This window comes from Aythya marila (genome assembly GCF_965140915.1).
Source record: "Aythya marila genome assembly, chromosome: 1".
Lineage (NCBI taxonomy): Eukaryota > Metazoa > Chordata > Aves > Anseriformes > Anatidae > Aythya > Aythya marila.
The window spans coordinates 20,104,743-20,129,896 of record NC_139042.1 but is presented as its reverse complement, the minus strand read 5'-3'; the positions used below and the strand labels follow the sequence as shown (position 1 = coordinate 20,129,896).

At 38.8% G+C, this 25,154-nt stretch overlaps 1 protein-coding gene across 1 annotated transcript in view; it reads left to right on the top strand.

Moving 5' to 3' along the window:
- SACS (sacsin molecular chaperone) overlaps positions 1-25,154 on the top strand; it is a 59,893-nt gene that overhangs the window by 2,694 nt on the left and 32,045 nt on the right. Inside the window, exon 2 of the mRNA XM_082774096.1 lies at positions 15,786-16,354. Within this exon, the coding sequence (XP_082630222.1) occupies positions 16,332-16,354 (23 nt within the window). The 5' untranslated portion in view covers positions 15,786-16,331. The remainder of the gene's footprint in view (positions 1-15,785; positions 16,355-25,154) is intronic.

The following is a 25,154-nucleotide window of genomic DNA, read 5'->3' as shown; positions in this document are numbered from 1 at the left end:
TTCTTATCGTTGTGTACTTAATGGGTACATATGCATTTTACCAGCCTTGAACTAAATCTCTAAATGAGGTGGTTTAGTTTATTAACATTTTTCTTCCTTTTGGCCATCTCAATGGTCACAGTTTGGAATTTTTGGCCAGTATCTCTTTTGTTTTGATGGAGGTAAAACAGCTGTGTGAGGAAGGTTTCACACTGCCTGTGAAGACCTAAATATGTTCATACACAGAAAAACAAACAAACATGAAACCATGAAGGTCAGACTAGAAATAAATGAGGCCTAGGTGTTTTCTCTAAACTTACCTTTAGAAATTGTCCACAATAGTGCAACATTTCTGGTGGGTGATGATTATACTCAGGACATGATGGGGCAGGTGTTGCGAGCTCTTCTGGTAACCTCCCAGGAGGGCATGAATATGCCCAGGCTCCTCTCCACTGTAGGGTTTGGCTTCTTTTTCCTTACAGGAGAATGTTATATGTGGTTGCATATCCTACTCCCCACCTGTCTGAGGTGACACAGATGGCAGAAAATAGCTAAGGTCTGAGCTTTACTTCTGGGCTTCCACAAAGAAGGAAATAATAACATTAGTATTCAAATTACCAGTTTTAGCGGAAGCTTCACTGAAGCGTCTTGTACCTCACAGAATTGTTTTAAGTCAGGCTAATAGATCCAGCTGTTTCTTTGCTAGTTGTATATGGTACATGCTGGAGCTTTGCAGCACTAACAGCAAAATCACTCTCAGGTTTTCACCAGTGTAAGCTGAGATCCTCAGGAACATGACAGCAGCTTCAGAGCGGTCTGATGTGTTTTATAAGAAGGCACCAGCTGTCGATGAGTCCTGTTCCATAAGATCATTCACACTATGAAATAAATTGCAAATGTCAGGAGATGTCTAAAACCCATGGGGATAGAAGGGGATTTGCAGCCCACTGCTCTCAATGCTTGCTTATGCAACCTGTGCTTGCCCCATAAACCACCCCATGTAAATCTTTCCCTTCCTTCTTGCATTTCTCCCTTGATATAGTTCTTTTTGCTTCCTCCCAGGCCAGTTGCTATATGAATTACCTCTTCTGATCTACTCTCATTAGTTTTTCTGTAACAGAAATGTCCCTTTCTTTCCCCAGTCCTCCAGTAGCATCTCACATTTTTCCTACTCCCCAGGGGTGAATTTGGAAGCACTAACCATATCTGTGCTGCTCAATAAAAGAGACAGGAAAGAAAATTCTGCCTCCTTTGTGTTCACTGGTACAGCCAAGCTCATGGCTGAATTGGGAGCAGCACAAATGTGTTGAGCCATGGTTTCTGTCTAGAGCAGTCCATGGGCAAGAGACATAACAGGCTGTGCACTGTAGGGTGCTCTCTTCACAGCAGAATTATGTGGACTCTCTTTCCAGGCACTAACAAGTAATTTTGACCTCGTAACCTTTATATTCATATAGACTGGCATTGGAAACCTGGATCCTGGTATAGGCTTATATTACCCCAGCAGTCCTGTGCCATGGAGTATCTCAGCCTACCACAGTGCAGATACATCAGAGCAAATTAGATTTAAGAGCTGAAGAAATTAAAAGTGCTTTACAGTTTGCTTTGGCTACTTCTGTCAGCACTGAGACTTTAAATGTCTTTAAATCATATTGGTTGTTAATTTTTATACAACTTATGTGTATCTACACTTAGAGATTTCTCCCAAACAGCAGTGGTAGAGTTGAAAACTCATCACTCTGGGACATAGAAAATTATATACAATAAATTGTTTGGTTGCATATGTTAGAGAGCACTACCTTACTGCAGAAAAATGGATTATTAGACCTGAAAGGGCATTTTCATCTCTGCTGTGATGCCACAAAAACTGATTTATTTCAATTTCTCATTAGCTATGACAGGGATGATGTCAGACAAGTTGTGCGTGCTCTGTCTTATAAATAATAAATGAGAAGGACCACTTCTCCTCTTTCTTTAATGCATTTGTGTTATAGCTGGATAGAAAAGGCACCAGCCTGCTTTATGGAGGATAATGGATTAAATAGAATTGCTCAGACACGACTGAAGGTATTGATCCTGGGGGGTCCTGCTTATCATCCTTTGTGTTGTTCTCTGGCATCTCTCTCACCATGTTGTAAAATACTACCTTGATTAAGAGGAATAAAAATAGGGTCCTAAAGTATTCTTACGAAAAAAAAAAAAAAAAAAAAAAAAGAACAAGGTACACGTTATTTTTTTCTTCTCATTCTAAATTTTATAATATAAAAATCTTCCAAATACCCTATCAGTGGAACTTCATTTCTTCATTTGTGATTTAGTAGCTCCATTCTTAAATATACTTCTCTTTTCCTTCTTTGTTTCTCGTGCAGTACTTGCAGAACGAGATTTGTTGTTATAAGCATCTCATTAATCATAATTTTCACTAATACAGTGCTGTTTAATCAAGTAGTTCAAACTACTCTGCAAACACTCATGGATGTATGAAGATACTCATGTTATGTATGAAGATACTTATGTTATCCCTGTTGCTTAATATAGCTCTTTGAATAATGCTATTTCTGTTTCAGATGCTGAAATGTCCATGTTGATTTCAGTCATTTGCCTTTCTAAACTTTTTAATTAAGAAAAACAGCCTAGAAATACCTGTTTACAAAATAATATCTTGAGTTGGGCATGTTGTGAAACAACAAAAGATAAGGAAGTGATGGCAAATCATGGGCATGCCAAATATTGGCAGAGCTCTCCTAAGAATATATTTCAACAACAGTTGCTGTCGTGAATGGCACCTGCTAAACATGCTACATTTCCATGCTTTCATAATGATTTGCAGCATCAGCAAAGGAGTTAACTATTCTCAGATGTGTAAAGATTTTCTCCCCACCATCTCGGCATCCTGTATTTAGCCAAGCCTCTGTGTTAATCTCCTTGCTTCTGCAACGTTTGGCATTCCCAGATGTAAATTTTTAGCATATTGTGCCCCAGTTTAGAGTCAAGTCCTCCTACTTACACAGGAGATGTAAATATAGATAAATTCCTGACGTAAAAGCATACTAGTCATAGGCAGAAAATGCCATGCCATTTGTCTTCAATTTTGGCCAACAAATGGCATAGAGTTGAAAATACTTTTGGTCATGTCTGTCAGACTCTATCCATACTTAGAGAAGTATGTCATGATCTTAAGAGCCTCTTCTTGTTGCTTTTGTACAGAATTCATTTTGGAGGACCAGGAGAGAAGGAAGGCAGTTGTTTACTTTCAATTAATGTCAGTAACTGGAAATAAATGTCAGCCTTGCAACAGACACCTCAGGAGGATATATCGGTCTGAACAACACTGTGTGTCAGGTAGATGAGACGCACTTGTTGGGGCTATTCTCACTATTGAGTCTGTTTCTGAAGAAGTTTCCTTTACTTTGCAGGAAAATTTGCTTGTCTGGCAATATAGAATTTCTTTGAAGAAATGAGTCCACCTGCAAGTTATTCCCTACATTTTCATATTTGCCTGCCTTTCTCCTTGACAGAAGTTGTGGAGGCATGCAGCATTGTGTCTGTGATAGTAACTTTATGCTATAAAAGTGTTATTTTCACGCAACTTAACTGTCATTATTTGAGGCCTTTTGACCTAAAAAGAACCTTCCTCTCCCATCAAACCTCTCCCAGACCTGTTAAGACCACAGGACTGTGAAATGGGGTGCAGAGAAGACCTGGGACAAGGGGTGTGCACTGGCTCTGTAGCCTAGACCTAGCATGCTTCTGATATTGAACATATGTGAGTCAGTAAGCACTATCTAGATAGGGGAACAAGTCCTGCATTTGGACCTTTATGGACAGGATGGGAATATTTCCCAACCTTTCTGCTCTGCTGTATTGCTGCCTCTGACTTTATTTTTTTTTTGCAGAAAATGGATTTGCTGTCTGTCCTGGATCTTAAAGGTTACAGCATCCTTCTCTGTGCCTTTCAGTAGTCACTGTCCTTCCCTGCTGATGCTGACCCAGTTGCTGTTGTGCATATGATTTTCCTGACGTGCCAGTAGGGTAATGCTGCCCTACTCTATGCTTTTATTGGTTCCTCTCTTTTCCTAAGCATCAAGCATAAGCTGTCTATCCTTACTTTCTAACCATTTGCAACCCTGACACACAATCTTCTGTCATGATCTTCACTGTGAAGCTGACCTGCCTTTTTTTTTTTTTCTTCCCCCCCCCCCCCCCCCCCAACTGAACACCTAAGTAACTTCTCCCACAAAATGCCAAAGGTTGCTACATGCTGATCTGAATCAAGTGTGGATGATGATGAGGGACTGCACAGTTTGTGTTTGAAACCACATTATGCAATGTACCCATATGTCCCTACCAGCTGGTGCTAATGGGGAGTAAGGAAACTGTAGATGCCTTTATCTCCTCCTTGCCTATCCTCATTACTGTCCTTTCAAAAATATCTTAGATAACTAGTTTGGTAATAAAATATGAAAAACAGACAACCTTTCAGGTACATCAGTGTTTTGGCAACTCCATGTCCTTTCTAACAAGTATTGTAGACTTCGTTTCTAGGACTGATTCTGGGCTAGGTATTAAGTATTGCAACTCTCATTAATAGGGGATTGGGAATGACTTTGATGGGAGTTTTCTGGGACACCAGGCAAGTCTCTACACTTCAAGCAAGCCATGTTTTACTCAAGTAGTGTGACAACTACATATCTGAGTTTCAAGTAATAATCAGTCATACTAAATTTACATACATAAATAACTATAACATGTATGCCAAGCATTAGGTATAAGTTACTGTAAATCTGATGCTGCTTGGTTTGTCTTAATGGCCACAGGCTTTACTGGTTATGTCTCTGGGGATGAGATGGACAGTCTCCAAAGCACTTCAAAGATGATGCTGAAGAGGTTGTCTTCCCCAGGTGCCACTGGCTATCACTGGAGTTTCCATACACCTTTTACATAGGTGAGGACTAAAGTGGCTTAAAGTAATAGGACTTCTCACAGGTGTGGCTTGTTTATTCAGGTTGGTGTTATGTATTTGCAGACTGTTGCTGATTACATGATTCCTTCCATCAGTTGCAGATTGAGTACCTTTATCTTAGTTCTGATAGTTTTATGCAACTATACCAAGCAAATAGCTGCTACAAAATATTTTGCTTCCTGACCTACGTCAGGCAGTCCTGTGGTATGTCTGGGTGCAAGGCAAACGCAACAAAATCAACTACATCAACACTGAAATTCCCTGCCAAGCTGACAGAACAAACTCATCTGTCTATATTAGGTTGCTAGATAATGTACTAGGCCTGCAATTTGTTCATATCATCATTCTCTAAAAGCCAGATCATCATATTATGCACAACTGAGAGAGTGATCTTCTGTTTTAGGAGACTACACTAAAACAATTTTTGACTTAATATATCCATCCATTTTTGTTTTAGTCTCATACATTTAGCAAAACTGAGATGCATGACTGAGCTTTAAAATAAAGCTTTGTTGACAACACCGTAGTATTCCCAAATCATGAGTAGAAAATGATTTTGTTTTATCTCATTTTGCTGAAGAAATTAGGAATGCATTCAGTGACCCACAGGTCAATGAACTCAGTTGCTACTAGATAAGAGGGCAGATGTGAATTTCAGTTAAGAGCTTCTCCTCACCCTTTACCAGCTGCTAGTTTCCAGATACACAAAATTAGATGCTTTCAGCTTAGATGTCCCAAGTGATTTCCAGGGCTTGGATGTGCACTGCTGGGTTGGAAGGGATCTTCTGGAAGAGAGCAGTGCTCTGATGTTGTATTCTGTGAGATCCTTCTTTGGAGGGAAGCTGATCAGTCTCCAAAGCTGACAACTCTCTGCTTGCTTCTCCTTTTGGAGGGCTGCCTGGGAACCACAATGCTTTTATGATTAATTTTCCCAGCCCTCCCAGGCTAAATTTATTCTGGGATAATTTAAACCTATGTATTTTTGTACCCACATGATCTAATAAGTTAAATAGGACTTCTTCCCTTCCTGTGCTCATCCATCTTAAAAAAATTAAAAAAAAAAATCCAGCCAGCTTTAAAAAAAATAATCTCACCTTTTCTCTGCTATCTTCTTCATTCTGCTTGATTAAAGAGGCTGGTTTCTCTTAGTCTCTGCTTAAAAGATAGGCTGTTGATTTTCTTGGTTGTTCTTGTGGTCTTAAGTCCTGTCTTTGGGGATCTGTCATTAGATTCTCATAAGCATCTGCCACACAGCTGGTTCTATATCTACCATTCTTGTAATAATTTCCACCTTCTCCTATTCAACTGATGTTTTTCGAGGTGCTCGGTGTTTCTAAACTTCAGAAGGTGAGATTTATTCTTTTCATTTTCTCTGGAAAAATATATTTTCAATAGAATATATTAAGTTGACTTTGCATATTTTACTGATTTTTAATTCATTTTGCATTCGCTTTCATGTCTTTAATTAGTCTTTCATTTCTTAGGCCTTGCACACTATTGTTATTGCACAAAGGATGTGCAGTTGCCCAAAACACTTCTTCCCAGTCATATAGTGGTAACTGCAGTTTGATTTATTTAAAATATTTCCTACTAAAACTTGAGATTTTATGTTCTAGAGTACTTACACAGAAAATCTGGTTTTGAAGGTGAAATCAGACTTACTTTTAAAACATTGTGTGAAATGATACTTTTCCATATATGTGCATTATTTATGATAATTTGTGTGAAATGATACTTTTCCATATATATGCATTATTTATGATAATTATTTGGAATTGGATTTAATTAATAGATAAGAAAATATTCTTTTTTCTATTTTAGGCATTTGGACAATTATCTTGTGATCATCCAAGACAAATAATAACACAAGTACATTATTTTAATTCATTATACTTAAGCCTGAACTGTCTGTTATTAGTTTACAAGGTAGGAGGCAAACCAGATGAATAATTCAGTTACTAAAATTAGGTACTCAGAAGTTAGAGCATGACTGACTTTAACTTTGGAAGAATATTTATTTACCATAATCTTTAAGGTAATTTCATTTTCTTTTTCACCTTAAGGCAATTCAGGGCAATTTTAGACTTAATGCATCTGTTATAATGGTCTTTTGTGTACAACCCTGTAAGTGCTTTTATGTAACCATGCAGGATATATGTGTTTCCTGGTATTTTAGCCAGTAGTAATGTTGCAAAACAAAAGTCAAGGTGTGAGTTTTCTGGATTACTTTTTAAGAAACGTGCTCAAGGAAGAACGTTTTTGTAACTAAAAGAACCACTTCATTAATCTGAAGAAAATCCAATTAAAATAAAATGAAAGGGAAGGAAATCTGCGAAAGTACTCACTCCCCCATAGAGAATTGTATTTACATTTGACTGACTCTCTTCCTTTCAGTCTTGTATCCCTTACAGAAACTGACTTTAATAATGCAGCTGGCATATTTATTCTGAACTTTCAGTATTTTCTGTACAAACACTCTGTTCCTATTGTGTTCTTAATGTGTTTTTTCATCAGGGCCTCATGAGAGACAACTCATTGCTCTGTGCAGAATCGTCCATACAAAATTTTGTGAATTATCCAGCAATGTGCTGTTACTCTGGACAGTCCAGACTAGCTTAGATAGTAGAAATGATATTGCTGTTTTTAGCAGAGAGAGCTCAGAGATTTTAATGTACCCTGCTTTAGAGCAAGCAGAGTTTATTGATTAAGCTGAATATCTCTAAATGGCATTGCCTTGTGCAGTCAAGCCATAACTCATATTCCTAAGAGTTTTTTTTTTTTTTCTTCTCTGCTTAATAGACCCATTGTACATATACTTCATTTGCTTATGAATGCAGAGCTCTTCAGACTTCTGTTTCATGGTGTGTTGGGTCTGTCTGAGCTGGAGTCACCTCTTCCCTGCAGCAGCCCGCACAGTGCTGTGCTCTGCACTCGTAGCTGGAACAGCACTGATATCACTCCAGTGTTGTGTCTATTGCTGCATAGTGCTGGCACAGCATCAGGACTCCTTCAAAGCCCCCAAGAGCCAGCAGGCTGCGGGTGGGCAAGTGATGGGGAGGGGACATTGCTGGGGCAGCTGACCTAAACCAACCAAAGGGATATTCCATAACACCTGATGTCACACTCAGAAATAAAAGGGGGAGCTCTCGTGGGGGAGGGGGCTGTTCCTCCTGAACAACCACTACGCGTTTGAGGCCCTGTTTCCCAGGACGTGGCCGAACACCGCTCGCTGATGGGAAGTAGAGAATAATTTTTTTCCTCTCTCTGTGCTTCCGCGCGGACTGATTGCTTCTTTTGTCTCTGTTTTTTCCTCCCATTCCCTTTCCCTTTAATTAAACCTTTCTTATCTCAAACCTCGAGTTCTCTGTGTTGTATTTTCTCCCCCTTCCTCTTTGAGGAGAGGGGGAGTGAGAGAGCGGTTGTGGTGGAGCTCGGCTGCCCACCTGAGTAAAACCACCACACATGGTTCATAGAGAACCTCAATTTCATGTTTCATTGGAAAACCCAACAAATTGTTGAGAACTAACTTTCAGCAGAACTGGTTCTCCTTCTGATTGTCCTTTTGTGTGGCACTTACTGCTTTCATTTTCAGAGAAAAGGTCTTAAAGTTGCCAGGCTTCTGGAGAGCAACAGTTCTGGTGACCTTCTAAATCCTTGTCTCTTTCCCTCATTTTTTGTCAAGCCTTTTCTTTTTCTCCATCTGCTATGTATTGTTTAGAAATCACTTAGATACCCCGTGAAAATGGCTCTTAGTTCACTTCATCAGAATTCAGTGAAAGGATTCTTTATACATAGTTCAACCACACAGTCCCAGACAGTTAATGTAAGATCATTTGAATACCACAGAATCCAACTGTAAGTTAGTCATATCATTACAAATCATTTTTTAGATCTTTCATATTGTTGTATGTAACCATACTTCCTGAGTCACCTTTTCCGTAGTGTTGCAAGTCATTTGTTAAGCAGATTTGCTTTTCTTTGTTAGGCAGAATTGCTTTTCCTTTCTTACTTTGAGGAAGAAACAAATGGAATTGGCATGGAGCCTATATCTGGTTTCATCTAACTTAGGCCTAATCTTGAGAATATAAATAGTACTTTTTCTGGCCCCTGAGACGAATTTCTTATATTCTATGGCTTGAGTTAATGGTGATCTTGGCTTATGTCCTCACGCAGTGTTGATCTATGTGGAGATCACAGAATCATAGAATGGTTTGGGTTGGAAGGGACCTCAAAGAATCACCCAGTTCCAACCCCCTTGCCATGGGCGGGGACACCTCCCACCAGACCAGGTTGCCCAAAGCCCCATCCAGCCTGGCCTTAAACACCTCCAGGGATGTGGCATCCACAGCTTCTCTGGGCAGCCTGTGCCAGGGCCTCACCACCCTCTGAGTGAAGAATTTCCTCCTAACTTCTAGTCTAAACCTCCCCTCTTTTAGTTTAAAACAACTCCCCCTTGTCCTGTCATTATCTGATTGAGATAATGGTTGATCTCTGATTAAGATAAATGGCTTCATCTTGAGAACCATATGACTGTCAGCTCTGCTTGCTGCAGCTGCACCACTGGGTTGTTACTGCTCTTCTCCCTCTGGTTTTAGACCTAGCACTTTTTCCATTTGCTCAGGTAACTCTGAACTGTTTCCCAGTATGTGCTATAGAAGCATCTGTACCAAATTCTGTTCTTAAGGTTATCGCCCAACTTCACTGTCTCTTGGAGAGACTCTCAACGGACTGTCATCTTTCTTTGAGTAATAAATTTTCACAAACAAAACAGTGGTTGTCAGTTGACCAGCACACACTGAGGCAGAGGGAATGTTCACTCAGCCATGAGGGACCTTTGTGACCTTTGCTGTAGATAAGACTTTATTGTTGCTTTGAATTTGCTCTGGACACTGGTGTGTGTTTTGATGAGCAACCTGTCTGTGCTCCCACCCACACTGCTACTGGTGCAGCTTTTTTCTGTTAAAAGGTAATACCTAAATTTAAACTAGTTGCAATTGATTCCAAGAATACTCTTGTAAGTTGCACTTTTCTGTACTTCTCAAGAAATCACTGGGGAAATGTGAGCATTGAGCATTTTTTGTCTTTGTTCTACAAGAAAACTCTCCGTAACAAATCTTTTGTCTCAGGGAACACTTCCTCTTTTTCAAACAGTTCTTGGCATTTTCTGGGTTCAGGCAGACATGAACAGGGAATTTTCTGTGCTATAATCTGGCCTACTGCGGGTGCTTGATTTACTGCCTTACAAATACTCTCCTTTGAAGAGAGCAATGGAAGTGGGGTCTAAAATCTTTCAGAAGCAGTCTGAATCACTGACAGCCTTCATGAGTCACTGCCATAATGTTGTTTAAGCTGCCCAGCAATCACAGCTGTCTGTAACAACCATCTTAGACAAATATGGTCCTCTCTGCTCTCCGTGGTTTATCTTTATAAATTTTTGGCATGAAAGTGAAGTAAATAGTACTTAATTGGAAGAAACAGTCTCAAGTTCTACCAGGGGAGGTTTAGATTGGATATCAGGAAGAATTTTGCCATGAAGAAGATGGTCAAGCATTGAAATAGACTGCCCAGAGAAGTGGTGGCGTCCCTGTCCCTGCAGGTAGTTAAGAGACACGTGGATGTGGTGCTTAGTGTTTAGTGATGATACCCAGTAGGCCAGGTTGATGATTGGACTTGATGATCTTGAAGGTCTTTTCTGGCCTAGATTATCCTATAATTCTAATAATCCTGCCTCATTTCTTTTTTCTTTTATTTTCTTTTATTTTGTATTTCCTTTGAGTGGATAAAGAAGTATAAAAGAATATATTAAAAGATGTTGATCTAATATAAGGTTATACAAGTATACCTTTGGAATCTGGCAGGTTGTTTTTAGAGGAGGTTGGAATATGGTCTGTTTGAAGTGTACCCTTTGCTTCTGAGTGTCTGCTGGTCTGTGCAGTGATCAGGAGGAAAAGACCCTTCCCTTCTTCCCTTTGATGTATAATATAATTTCTAACAATGCTTAGTCCATGGGGCCTAAGAGAGAGAACTGCTGCTCTCTGATTCTTGTGTAGCCTTGCAAGGGGTAGGCACAACAACAGCATGTGGTCCAAAAAAAAACACCATAATGACTACAAAACTTGCTCATATTTTCATACTCTGTATAAAAGTGAACAAGAGTGCGGTAGTTTTATTCTCAGAAGTATTAATAGTATTAATAATATGATATGAATAGTGTCAATAGCAGCAATAGTACTAATGTGTTGGCATTTTTGAAAAAAAATATTTTACTTTTCATCTTAAAATGATTTGTGATAAGGACTGAAAGACCATATTGTGCACAGCAATATAAATGCAGAGCCATATACTTGTCTGATGGCACTGATTTATATTTGCTGGTGGCCTGGACTACTCATTTCAGTTGAATTTGCTGCACCGAAGCTGTCTAGACAATAAACATATTAAGGGCATATATTTTACTTACAGTATTTCTAGCTTGCTGGCTTGCTGCCACGTTATCATATTGCACTGCATCAGGTCTGTCTCAGATTTCTGCAGGACAGCCACCTCTGAAAAGCAACTCAATACATTTGTGTGATACCTGCAGTTGTGGGGTAGCCTTGAGTTTAATTTAACCTTTGATAGAAAGGAATTTTGAACCCAACTGGTGTACTTGTGCATCAAGAGGAACAATTTGTATTTAAGTTGTGTCTGTCTTCTCAGATTTTTTGGTACCTGGATGGTCTCATAGTCTCTCTCTCTCTGTTATTTATTTATTTATTTATTTGTTTGTTTGTTTATTTATTTTGAGGTTTAGCTGTTTCTCCTGGAATACAAGCTATGTTGAGTAGATCTGCTGCTTCAGGCTATTTTTAACCCTGTATGTCTGAAACCCTAGAGTGCAAATTGCTGTACAGTTTTATGTCTCAGTATGCATTCAGGTTCACTTCTACATGAGTTTCTGTAGCCTGTTCTGCATGTAGATGTTGCTCTGTGTCTTTGAAGTGCCATGGTGAGAGTGCTGGACTTCACAGTAACACATTACATGCAAGTTGGCTGCGTAGCAGCACAAAGCACTGCTAGCCCATTTCATCCACCAGTCTGTTGCAGCCATGGTGGATCAGGTCTAGGCTCATGCATATTGCACAGAGTGGGATTTTAATTGGGATAATTAAACCTGTCATGTGTTCCTGCCTAATAAATCCAGGGGAAGGCAGAATTTAGTGAAACAGCAGAGCCATTCTGCATTTGTAATGGTATATAGGAGATTACGTATTAGCCCTGAGATGACCCCATACTACTTGAGATCATATTAGTCTTCAGGCACACTTGGTTTCCATCTGCCTTTTTGTCAGTCCTCAGTTTCACCAGGTATCCTTGCTTTTTCCCTTTTAAAGGGATGTTTCTCTCATGCTCTCAGGTTTCATACAGAGGAATTTTTTAGCATGCATCACAAGGCACATTTCCCTTTATTTACTGTTAAAAGATTTATTGGTAAAACCAAACTGGATGTCACATTCATGGGGTTTGCTTGTATTGTATGCATGGGGTTTGATTGTGTTGTATGCTTCTTTTCATTTTGTGCTTTACTAAGGAAACATTTTTGAGGGAGAGTGAAATGTCCTAAACAGAAGAAGTGTTTTTTCCCCTAGCTCCTTTATACATGGATTGTTTGTATCAATGATATTACAAGGAGCTGTGATTAGCACAATAGGATTGTTCCACAGTGTATCTTTGTACCTGAGGACTAAAGCAAGGTAGAGCCAGTGCTACCTGTGGATGCAGCAGGTAGAGGGGGTACCTTTTGGCTGTGCACATCTTGTTGTGACCCAGGTGTGCTGCAGCTCTGGTCCACTCAGCCTGTTTTAATGCTATGCTGCTCACTTTTTTTCTTCTGCTTGAAGACACATAACTCCCATTGTTGTGGTCCTGTGATCAAGTTGTGCTTTTAAATGGTATAAAACATGGATTCAGGATTTGTTACTGCTGTGCTGTCTTTGTTCTTAGGTTTTATCTTCTCTAAACTTGTGATTGTATTCAACAATTGTGATGGTTCTTGCGTGCTTCTCATGCTGCCGGATGGAATATTAGAGGTTTGGTTTTAGTTACCCTGGATGAGGAAAGAAACCCATGAAGTACACGTAGTTTAGACTGATCCCAATACTAAAAGGATTGACAAGGGGCAAACAGATATAGTCAGATAATGGTTTTCACACAAAAAATTCCTGGAATAGTATTTAAGTTTAGGTACCTGTTTTGCAGTCAAAATTCAGTATTTGCATAGTAGTGTGCTAGGACCCATACCTGTGGCTTCATACCCACAACTACTTGTGGGCATCCACAAAATTGAAGAATGTTTTACAGATTGAATTCTGGTGGAGGAGGTTTATTAGCAATTAAAGTCAAAATCCTCCAGCAAAACTGATAAAGGCAATGATTGTAACTTTATAAAAAAATAATAATTATAATTTTTACCCAGGAGAGATGTATGTCAATGTCTATACTGTTGAATTAAATGAAAGAGTGGTGCCATATACTGGAGCTGAATATTGTGTAAAGTTATAGGGTAACCTGCATGACTACCTTGGACAGTGAAGCAGTGTAAGGTGAAGAAGTTAGTGTGCCAGAGTCTGTCTGTATCTGGTGTCTCAGAGCCAAACTGTCTCTTTCTTACCATGCGAGACAACATGGAGATGACTGTGTCAGAGTCTTTCTAGGATTGCAATGTGATCTGGAAGCAAACTGACAACACCACTTGGTCACATCTGTGCAGGCAAGACCAAGTTCCTTCGAGGACTATCAAAATGTTTTGCAAGTGTAGAGATGTCAATTCATGTGATGATTTAACATGCTGTCCCACTAAGCAAGCTATTTTTTTTTTTTTGAATTAATAATTCTAGGTTGCTTACAGGTACTTTGGATCTATCCATTTTCTGGATGAGGTATCATTGTCAAAGATCCTACAAGAATTTTTCTTTTTTAAGGGCATGTCAGTACTAATGCCAAGTAACATATCAATTCTGAAACAAAAGTTTTTTTCAGGGTCTTAGGAGAAATACTCATAGTGGTTACTGACTTACTATGATAACAGATTTAGCTAGAGTCTTGTCAGCATGCAGGTCATGCACAGTGATATGTGTGAAATCATGCACAAAATCACAGTGAGTTAAAAAGCGTCCCCACAGCAACATAATAAAGGACAATCTTTGAAAGGCCAAGCCTAGAAATAGAATACAGCCTGAGAAAGTGTGTCACTCACTAATTATGGAGAGGCTGTCTCTTAAAGTCATAATTAGCTTTCCATTATAAACCTATTTTTTCTTTTTCCTTCCCCAAGACAATTGAAGTTGCTCAAACAACTTTCAATGTTTTTCATGTATGATTTTACTAATGATTTTTTTAGGGAAAACAGTATAAGCTGTCCTGGTCTCTAGCTATGGCTGCACTAGCATGCCAGGACCCCCCTGGGCATGGCTTTCCACTGCAGCCAACATCCTTTTCGTTGGTGCTCCCCTCCCAGTTGCAACTCATTATGCAGCAGGGCTGCACTGGTTTTATTCTGGATGGAATCATTCACACCTGTGCAAATGAGGCTGGATTTGCATGGCTGTTGGCTTCAGTCTCTATTACTTAACTATGACTTAAGTGTGGAACTTTTCCTTTGGCTAGATATACATCCCAGCATCTCTAGAAAAAAATAAAATATATATATATTAAAGCCATTTAGCAGCACATTATGCTAAGTTACATGATCTGCGATACTTTTCATGGAAAATATGCATCAAAATACATCTTCAGTCTATATCCTTTGATATTCACTTACATGCTGAGTAGGTAAATTCCTAAATATTGAAAAAGAAAAAAATAACCCCTCAAAAACATGCAAAACCCAAACCATATATTTGACCCTCCTTTCTCACATTCCATTTGTATTTCGATATCATACTTAGACAATAAACTAATTTATTTAACTTTTGCAGTGCAGTCACAGTTGTTTCCCTTTCTGGGTCAGGAAAGAAAGGCTCTCTGCATTCCTGTTTAAAGAGGGATATATGCAACTGCACATTATGAAAAGACTTGCCAGCACTGTCAGAGGCTCAGAGAAGGTTTACATTTGCACAGATGCAGAACATTAATGGAATACCACTGTCTTTCTCCCTGCTCTCTCACACATATTCTCCTGGGGTAATAATTTAGCATGCATATTGAATGAAATGTTTTCTGCTGCTTCACAGCACATGGCTTGCCTAATTTATACACTCTTCTGGTGCCACAAAAATTTTGTGGGTCAGCTTGAAGGAAATAGTTCCTGAAGACATAGGCAGTGTAGGGTGGATGTTGACCTATATAGCTGGGAGGGGGGATTAGATGGGAAGACTTTGAATCATCCTTATGGAAATTCATTGCAAGCTAGTTAATCTCTTCCCGTAGCTGCCAGCCATTTGAGCAGAAGGGCAAAATCCTTCTCCACTGGTGTTCTGCCCAGCCTGTTCTTTTCTTTGATGGCATAATTTTATATCAAAGCTGTAATATATCCTAGAGCCTTTTTTAGCAGATACTGATGTAAAGAAAGAAACTGAAAATTTGTCCATTAATTCAGCGTACTTACAGCTACATATATTAGTTATTGTACTGATTGCACTGTATTGTACTGGAGGAGAAGCAAAAAATCTCACTGCTCTTTTCCAGCTCTCCATGTGCTTACAAGCACTGTAATGCAGAAAGCAATTTATAATTAGCAACATGACTCACTTAATACTAGTAACTGCAACTATGCCCTCAGAGGAAATGACTTTTCCATACCCTTCAGTTCAATTCTGTGTTGTATTAATGGCCCACCTCTTTTCTCTTCTGTCTTTTCTTCCAGAACTCCTGAGTTGATGTTAAGAAGCAGCTTCCAGCAGGTGTGAGGGGGAAGACGAATCAGACTTTTGCCCTGATAAATACTCTTCCAGTTTTGTCTGCTTCCAGAAAAAAAAGAAAAGAAAAAAAAAAAAAAAGGAAGAAAAAGCAGAAACAGCAGCTGCCACAATTCCACCCCTTCTACAGAAATCAATCCCACAAAAGCATAGCTTGAATTCTGTTTCAAAAAAATAAGCAAGACCTCCTTGCTTTCTGAGACCAGTCCTATTAAGTGTGTTCCTGATTATCAGAAAGGCAAGTTCTGTGAACAGTTAAGCACGGGATTTTAGAAGACAACTGGAGAAGCAGCAGATGGTGAGACATACAGCAATCTTTTGGAATACAGGGATGGTGTGAACACTGAATTGAATTTCATATGCTTGGGATTTCCTGTATCCACTGAAGAGGAGGTGATGAACCACCAAGAGAAGATTAAAAAATAATTTGCTAATCTATAAATCCAGTATCTGCTTCATGTTCCTACAGGGAAGATATCAAAGAAAAAGAGACGATGGAGATCAAGGATAAGAGCAGGTAAAAAAAAGAATCTTTTGTTAGGCTGAGATGTGCTTGCTTGAGCCCTTGTGGTCTTCAGTAAGATAAAGATTGTGTCTTATTATTTGTATCTGTGTCTTATTCTTTGTAAAAAAACAAACAAATGGAAACTACTTTTAAGGATGAAATTTCTTTAGTTGCAAAGTCATGCATAGGTACCAGGTTCTGCTGCATTTACTTATGAATTATTCCTGTGAAATTTATCGCTCCTGTGAGCAACGGATTTATAGTCTAACTTTCCATTTACATGTGCAGTCCACTTTCACAATAACATTTCTTAAAAACAAGTAAAAGCTTTCTTCTGCCCCTATTGCCAAAGGGTGAATTTAACATATTGCTTTACTGGGAACAAAGTATAGTCTAGCTAACAGCCAAAGAACTAAGCAAGTTCCTTGGGTGGATGGGCAGTGTCTGAACAAAGCTCAGGAGTTAGGTGCTTATCTGGATGTTAAGCTGTCACTAGAAATGTGGTTACTTGCTACCAGTGGGCCTTGCATGAAGAGATGGCAGCCTCTACCCCCAGCCTTGTAATCTGCAGGATCCCCACTGATGTGCAATTCTCTGTAAGACAGCCTCTGTGTGGATTGTCCTAGAGGTTCAGGACCAATATTCAAGTTGAAACCATGCATTGGGAAGAGATGGGACTGAATAAATCAGGCTTAAGAGTTGTAGACAAGGGAGAGGCAAACAGACTGGGCTTGACACATATTGACTGTTGTATGTGAATGGCTCAATCTGTTCTGCTATAGGCAGATTTCTCGTAGTGAGTATTATTCCTGCTGCCAACAGTTTAAAATTCTATATTTCAATATTGACATTCTTGCAAATTATTAAGTGATGAGTTTTCTTCTACCCTGATCATAAATGACAAATATTCTGTCATATCCATTATTTAACGATTTCTGCTCACTTGGTTCCATGCAGTTTATGTTTTTATGTAAGTCTCAGTTAAACTGAGTTTCCATTAGACTATGAAGTGATATGTCAGAATCCCCGCTGGCTTTTTTTTTTTTTTTTTTTTTTCTATTCCATTATCATTAAATTAGGAAAAAAAAAATACAGATCTCAAAGATTTTGGTACAGTACATCAACTTCACATCAATTTTAATATTGTTATTGTTCCTAGCTATAATAGGAAGATTATTAGTTGTAGTTGAAGTGTCAACTTCAACTTAGTTGAAATGAAGTGTCAATTATAGTTGTAGTGAAGTGTCAGTTATCAAATGAGAGTGTGAAGTTTGGGCTTTAGATGCCTGACTTGAAGCAACTGTCTCAGCTTTAGCAGACCGCTGTGACCTTGTGTTATCATACCAAATCAGTTTGCTTCTTAAATTTTGATGTATGCCCTTCCTCCAGCAAGTCTGCAAATGTTTTTTTGGGGCAGGGCCAAGCTATTATGCATTTTATTTTTTTGTACAGTGCCTTTAACAACAAGACTTTGGTCCCGCTTGGAGCTTCATGGAATTTGTGCAGTATATTTAAAGACAGTAGCTAAAGTGCAGACTTCCACTGCAGGTGATGACTTTGAAGTTTTAGAACTCTTCACTACATGTATTTTGTAGTATTAATTCATACTAACAGGAGTGCAATTCCCCTAAGTTCCTATCCTCATTCCACTTTCTATCAACACACAGATCTAATACAACAACAACAAAACCTCTTATAGCTAATTAGAATGAACTTCTTTTCCAAAAGGGATTCACTGATTAAGCTGTAGGTGGGTTTTGCTGTGTTATTAAACAAATGCTTCGTTTAATCTCATTTCTGTGCATTCACAAAAATCTTTGGGTACTGAAGTGTTTTAAGTTGGTCTGTGGTGGGAGGGCGAGAGTGTGCTGCAGCCCCGGGGGTGCTGATGCTCCCATGGGACACAGTCACACTACACCTTCCATTACCACACCTGTTAATCCACTCTTCGCTGGCTGTGAAGCCACTTAGTGCAAAAAACAATTGCTGCAATGTGGCTGTTTCTGTTCAAAACAGACACAAGCAGGCTAATTGATGAGAAATTGGCACAGGCTTGGGTAACTTTGCAGTTGTCATACCCATATTTCAATAGAGATTTTACAGGAGTTATAGTAAGAGGTATATTGTATCTAATCAGCTCTTTCCATAGCTGTGTATGTACAAACATGAATACATATTCATAATAAATAAGCTTACAGTACTGTATCAAAATCTGCTCAGTAGCCCCTGTAGGTGTCCCATCTCCTTTTCCTTGGACTTTTTAGAAAAATACCTTGACTTTTTGTGCTTCTCTTTTATCCAAATATACAGAGGTATGCCGATATCTGTGCTGTCACACTGATGGAGATGTAAATGAGAATGATGGCATTTTCAAAAGTACCCTACCCCCAGCTAGGAAAATTTTACCTTTATCTTCAGTGGATGTAGTGAGAACATTTATATCCTTGCTGAAGCTAGAGGGTAGCATTTTGCCAGCTCTGAGGGTATCACAGCTTCTGTACTTGCTTTGTGTCTCAGCTCTGTGAGAATGAGCCAAACCAGCTCAAACAAAAAGAATTTGCTAAATTGGGTAATAACATCTGAATCAGGGTAAGGGGTGATTATGTAAGATGTTCCACCAGAAAACCGAAAAGAAGAGTGAAATGCAGTGGGGTGTAGAAGGCTGGAAATACTTCCATCTTACCCTGTGCTACCTTATGTAGGTCAGGAGATGGAAACACAGCCTCTGGCCCCTGACAAATGATTCTGCAACTCTTGTGCAAGAGCTATAGCTTGGAGTAGTGTTTACTTGGAGATACCACAACTGTGGCACTGGACTTGTCAGACAAACCAAGAATCCCTTTCACTTCTCTGTGTTTTCCACAGAGAGGATGCCCTGTGATGTTTCTTCCCCTTTTACTCCCTCTCACTGGGCATTACGTGTATCTAGTGTTTCTTCTTTTGTGCCACCCATCATTCTCCTGTTGTACAAAGGATAATGTGTTGCTTGCCTTACTATTTTAAAAACAGCTAGAAATGAGACGGGAGTGACAGAGAGCTAGCATCACCTGAAAGGCTATTGAAGGGTACCACCCACTACATATTTGATTTACAGTTATTTGCAGAGGTGCTTGAAGTTGTGGCTAGTCATAATTAAAAAAAAAATAAAAATGCATGTCTTGCATCTCCTTCTGTTTGATATTTTAATATTTTCTCCAAATACATAGGGTGTTCTGTTCAGTGATGCCTACAAGATATTCAGAAACTTTGGAGCATGAATAGATGCAGTATTTAGAACCAATCCTCTTGCTCAAGGATAAAAAAATAGATCTTAAAATGTATAATCCATATATAATCTGGGGCTGATGATCTCATTTTACAGTTGTTGAGTGGATTTTCTTCACTTAAGCAGAAAGATAATAGCTTCATTACGTCTTCTGGAAAGAAATAAGAAAACTGTGTTAAGGCAGTATGGTAAAAACATCCTTGATAAGCTGATTACTGCATGTCCTAAGTGGAGGCCAAAAACCCAGGACTGGATTTATCATGGTATTTAGGAACCTACATTAGGCACTGAAATCAATCTGCAAATTTAGCCTCTGCTTTTCTGGTGCTACAAGGTTAAAGTAGGTATTCTAAATCTGGCCCTTTTATTGTCACCAAAGGCTGTAAGAAAACAAGTATTATTAAAAAAATGTGTGCCAACAGCAGCCTTGCAACACTGCAGTCCCTCCTAAGGCAATTCTCTGAAGAGCAATTGAGGAGTTTATTTTTATCACTATTTTGGCTTAATGTTTTGCATATTTTGAAACTCCAAGCATTTTGTACTGGTATTTGGTTACTTGTACCATCTGGAATAGAAAACCCCAAGATTCTTAGCAATTCACATTTGTGGAGTAATGGTTACTGTACTAGAGTTAAGAGTAAGGTTAGGTCTGCCCTTGAAGAACTTCAAGTATTCTTTTCCCAGAGGTAGATCTAAGAGGAAGTTTTACTTAAGAATTTGAGAAGATTATGACGTTTTGTCATTTGTTTATGCCTTCTTGTTCTGCTGTTTATTAGCAAAAGGTATACAAGTTTTATGGTCTTTTAAGCACTTTCCATTGGCATTTGCTTAGGGCCATCAAGGAACTGGCTTCAACGTTAAAATAAATAATTGAGAGCACAAAATCATTAGATGGAAATAAATGGCTGCCCTTGGCCTTTTTGTCCTTTAATCCTTTATTAGTAGTAGTATTTCAAAAGCATCTTGTTATTTTAGAAATACATCAGCTTGCAAATAGAATACTTTCCTCTAGTTCTTGAATATTTTACTAAGTCATGATCATGCAACTATTTGGCTCAGAAGCTGGCTGTAGTGGTTTCACATGAGGACTGCAGAGTAGGAAAACTGATTTAAACTCACTGCACTGAAATACTGTAAAAAAAAATATTAATTAATTTGCTTAATTTTGTAACAGAATTTTGTAACAGAATTCAGGGCAAAACTGGATATTTTGTTTAGATCAAGTGCCTCCCAGGCCAAACTTTTGTTATTTGTACTAGATGTCATTATAGCTTGTTCAGTGATTTCTCTCTCTCTCTTTTTTAAAAAATAAAAAATAAAAATATATATAAAAAAGAAAGGTTTGTTTTCTATTAACAAAGCTGTTCAAATAACATAGAAACTTTCCACTTTCCAGAAAGGGGTGTTTTCCCAATGAGTAGCACATGTGTCATCAGCAAATGACATCAACAAATGGTAGGTTTATATTCGAACTTCTTGAAAGAGCATTTGTAAGCAAGAATATACCGAGCTCCTGGCAGTGACTGCAGACCATTGCAATCTATAGTCTCTGGCTAATGTGAAATATGTACAATGTAATGTTCAAAACATCTGTTAGAAACACTTAAGGAATTGATTTCAGAATGGAGGTAAGTGCTTACTGTGTCATAGGCAGCTTTGAGTTTAGTGTGCGCTGTCTGAAATAAATGTAGCTGTTGAGTCACCACTACTTGCTTGCCAGCACTGCAGAATATTTGCTGCACTGGATGGTGCTGTACTGCAGTGGTTTCCTCTTGCATTACTAACCTAACGATGTTTACTTCTTATCACACCATACACTCTTCCCTTTGCAGACTCCATTCCATCTTTTTGTGCACAGTGATAAAGAAGGAATGGGCTTGAATCCATCTCCTTCTGCTGCTGAACAGTTATTGTAAATTATTGGAAATATGGGGTCATATTTCCAACATAGAATTTTCTGCTTTCAAGGAATAATCACTATGAAATTGTCTTTCATTTCATTTCATGGAAAATACTTTAATATTACAGATACTTTCCACTTTTTTTTACTGCGTGTCTCTCTGTGTAGGGGTTATATGACCTCATTCTCAACCAAACAGAATTCTTGTTTTTACACGCAGGAGAATTTCCCATATATATTATTAAATCCAAATGCTGTTCAGCTTGGAAATGTGGTTATAAGAATGTTATCACAGGGATTTCTACATTTATTATTTGAAAGTTCCCAAATCTATCTCAATCATTTTAAATGTAAAACTTATGCTTTGTAAGTACCATAGCTACAAAATTCTACCTGGTTGGGTCAAGTGTTTTTTTTTTTTTTTTTTTTTTTAACATCATCATGTACAATCAGTAATACAAATATGTATGTTTAGGTTTCATGTATATACACATGAAACATATACACATGATATTACGCAGTTTCCTAGTTCTGTTTTACAAAGGGACAAGCAAGATTGAAAACTAAAACCAAGATTTGTGTGTGTGTGTATTCCCAAATGCTGCAAACTAGAAATTGTAATTCTTTTTGGTTAGACACTGTAATTTCTGAGTAACTCTTTGGAGTTACTTAGATAAATAAAAATCTTATAGAAATCAGGACAAAAAAAAAAAAAAAGGAAGGTTGATAAAGGTCACTGTCAAAAAGACAAAGAGATTGATAATGGATAACAGGATGTACATAAATCACTTCATAATAAAAAAGGAAAATTATACCAATAAAAGGAAACTTATACTATATTCCTTGCCAGATGAATGGCCAGGATATTGCTGATAGAAATCAGCATTGTAATTGATGCTCCAGTAGTGGCTTTAAATTCCTGTTAAGTTTCTGCAAATAGGTTTTTACTGAAAACCTATTTATTTATTTTTTAAAATGGAGTTTGAGAAGAGCTTGTTTTCCCCATTCTTTGGATCTGATGTCAGTTTGTTTTTATCTTTCTTACTGAAATCAGTTCCTTCTCTTGCTAGGAGTCTGTGTCATAAAATTGTTAACCTGAAATTTTGACACCACTGAAATCAGGGGAAAGCTTGTTCATCAGCAGCAACATCTATCCAATAAACAAAAGGGAGCCCTAAAGAAGGGGCCAGAACTCTAAGGGTAAGGGCTTATGTCTAAAAAAAATCAACAGCCACCTAAAACCAAATGTCCTTGTCTGTTCTGCCTGTGGGCAGCTGTCCCTGGTTTATGAACTGTCTGGTCATCATCCCAAAGACTAGCGGTGGTTATGGGTCAAAATTGCAACAAGAAGCACAACAGCAGTTAAACAGTGCGGATAATCACATGGCTGTGATGGAACACATGCTCTAGTCATGCCTACTCTATTAATGCAGATACACAAAGAGGATGACTATCTTGCTTCTACCTGGATGGACAGAAATAAAGAACCCAGGGCAGAAATTGATCAAAGGGAAAAACATAGTAGAAAACACATAATAAAGGAGAGACAAACGAAAGCCATCCCATAGTAAATAAAAATGGAGAAAAATATAAATATTGCTGATGAATGAAAATAAGATGTTGCAGCACTGGCAAAGCTGTCTACCTAGATGTTGTGTTGGGTGCTGATCCACTTGACCTTTGTTTTTGAAGCTTCCTTCTGTTTTAGTGGGCTGATCACAGAAACTCTGTTATCTGTTGCTGCCATGCAGTAGTTTTAGCTCCCTGACACTGACTGAAGTCCTAAATGGTTTCATTTATAGTCAGGGACTGGAATTTAAGACCAGTTGGAATGAAATGGAATTGTTGGTTGGGGGTTTTCAGCTTCCTCTGGAGGTTTCCAGTCCAGCTTCCTGTTCAAAGGAGGCTCGGGTCAGCCATGGCCAAGCCTTGAAAATATGCCAATATGTTAATTGTCTTTCCGGACAACTCCTTCCAGTACTGAATTACTCCTAATGAAGTCTTTTCCTATTGTCCATTGTGAACCTCCCAAGGTGCAATCAGTTGCCATTGCTCATTTTTACAGTCTTACTCTTCTAAGAGTTCAGTTCCATCACCTTTGTAACTGCCCTTCAGGTAGTTGCAGGGTGCTGCAAGATTGTATTTCACTTTCCTCTTCATCAGACTAAACAAGGCCAACTCCCTCAGCTTCTCTTTGTAGGTGATGTGCTTTGTGTCCCTCATCATGTTAGTAGTCCTCTGCCGGCTTCTGGAGCTAAGGAGGCCCCAGTCACCACATTCTGGTCACAATATCCAGCCTCATCAGCACTGAGCAGTCTGCTGGCCATCCTCTTTACAGAGAGCACACACTGTTGCCTCATTCAGCCTGGCATTCCCCATGTCCTTTGAAGTAGTTTTGCTATTCAGCCCATTGCTTCCCAAGCTGTGCTGACACAGCCTATGGTCCCCTCTGCAGAACACTGCACACATTAACTTTGGAGGTTTCTGTTGGCCTCCTCCACCAGTTTCTCAAAGTTCCTCTAGGTCATTGGGATCACAGATAGACTAAAACTCTGGAACTTGAAGACTGATTTGTACAGTGAGACTGCCAGTTTAATTGACTGATGAGAAGCACAAGGATCATTGAGCTGCAATATCCTTTACTGCATAAAAAACCAATTCCAACTAGTTATTGGTAACCCTATTGCTAATATTATGGGTATGTGCAAACAATATCTAACCTATTACAATATCCACAATAACTTATAACAATAACCCCACTTATACCAAAATCCACGTTCACATGGATACAGACCAAATTAGCTCACTCATGCACTAGTTGGCCCATTACTGCAGTACTGCTACCCTACTAGCCACCAGGAGCTCAACTTGACAATACCAGGGAAGCCCTACTCCCCTGTGCCACCTAGTTGGTGACAGGAGGAGGGTATCCACGCTAAAGATAGTGGGCAAATGTCTCTGTAGGTGCTGCCACCAACCTAGAGCAGCATTCACGTTAGGCTTCTCTGCTTCAGGCATGCATCAAAGACAGACTCATCCTCTTCTCTCTAACCAGCAATTAAAGTCCCCAAACAGGATCTCTTCTGAGGTTTCAGAACAATTTTCCTAAGCTTGATTTGCCACAGTTTATGCTTATAACGGTGTTCTCTGGGATAGGGATCACATGGGCCACCCAATCAGATATTTCTTTATTCATCTTGCCATGATATTATCTAGTCATCATAAATCTCTTGCAAACCATACCTTTCTACTGTTAGTTTTGGCTAGGTACCAATTATTATTATTATTATTATTATTATTATTATTATTATTATTAAATTTTGTTATATCAGTCACCTTACAGCACAACAGTCACTTAATTTCCATACCAGTCATATTAAAGGTTGTCTGTGATAGACCCCAGGTGTCAAGAGAAGGCTCTGAACACTCCCTCATAAGTGCTTTCTGCAAATTTGCTTAGCACCATCATTGTCATCATCTAGGTCATTGCTGAACAATATCAGGCCTACGCAACGCGATTGCCTACAGTACTTTGCTTGCTATCTCAGTGTTGAATTACTTACTATAAATTCTTAATCTCAGTGATCCAATAAAATTTTAACCCATCTCATTTCCAGCACATACTTCCTCAGCTTCCATATATATAT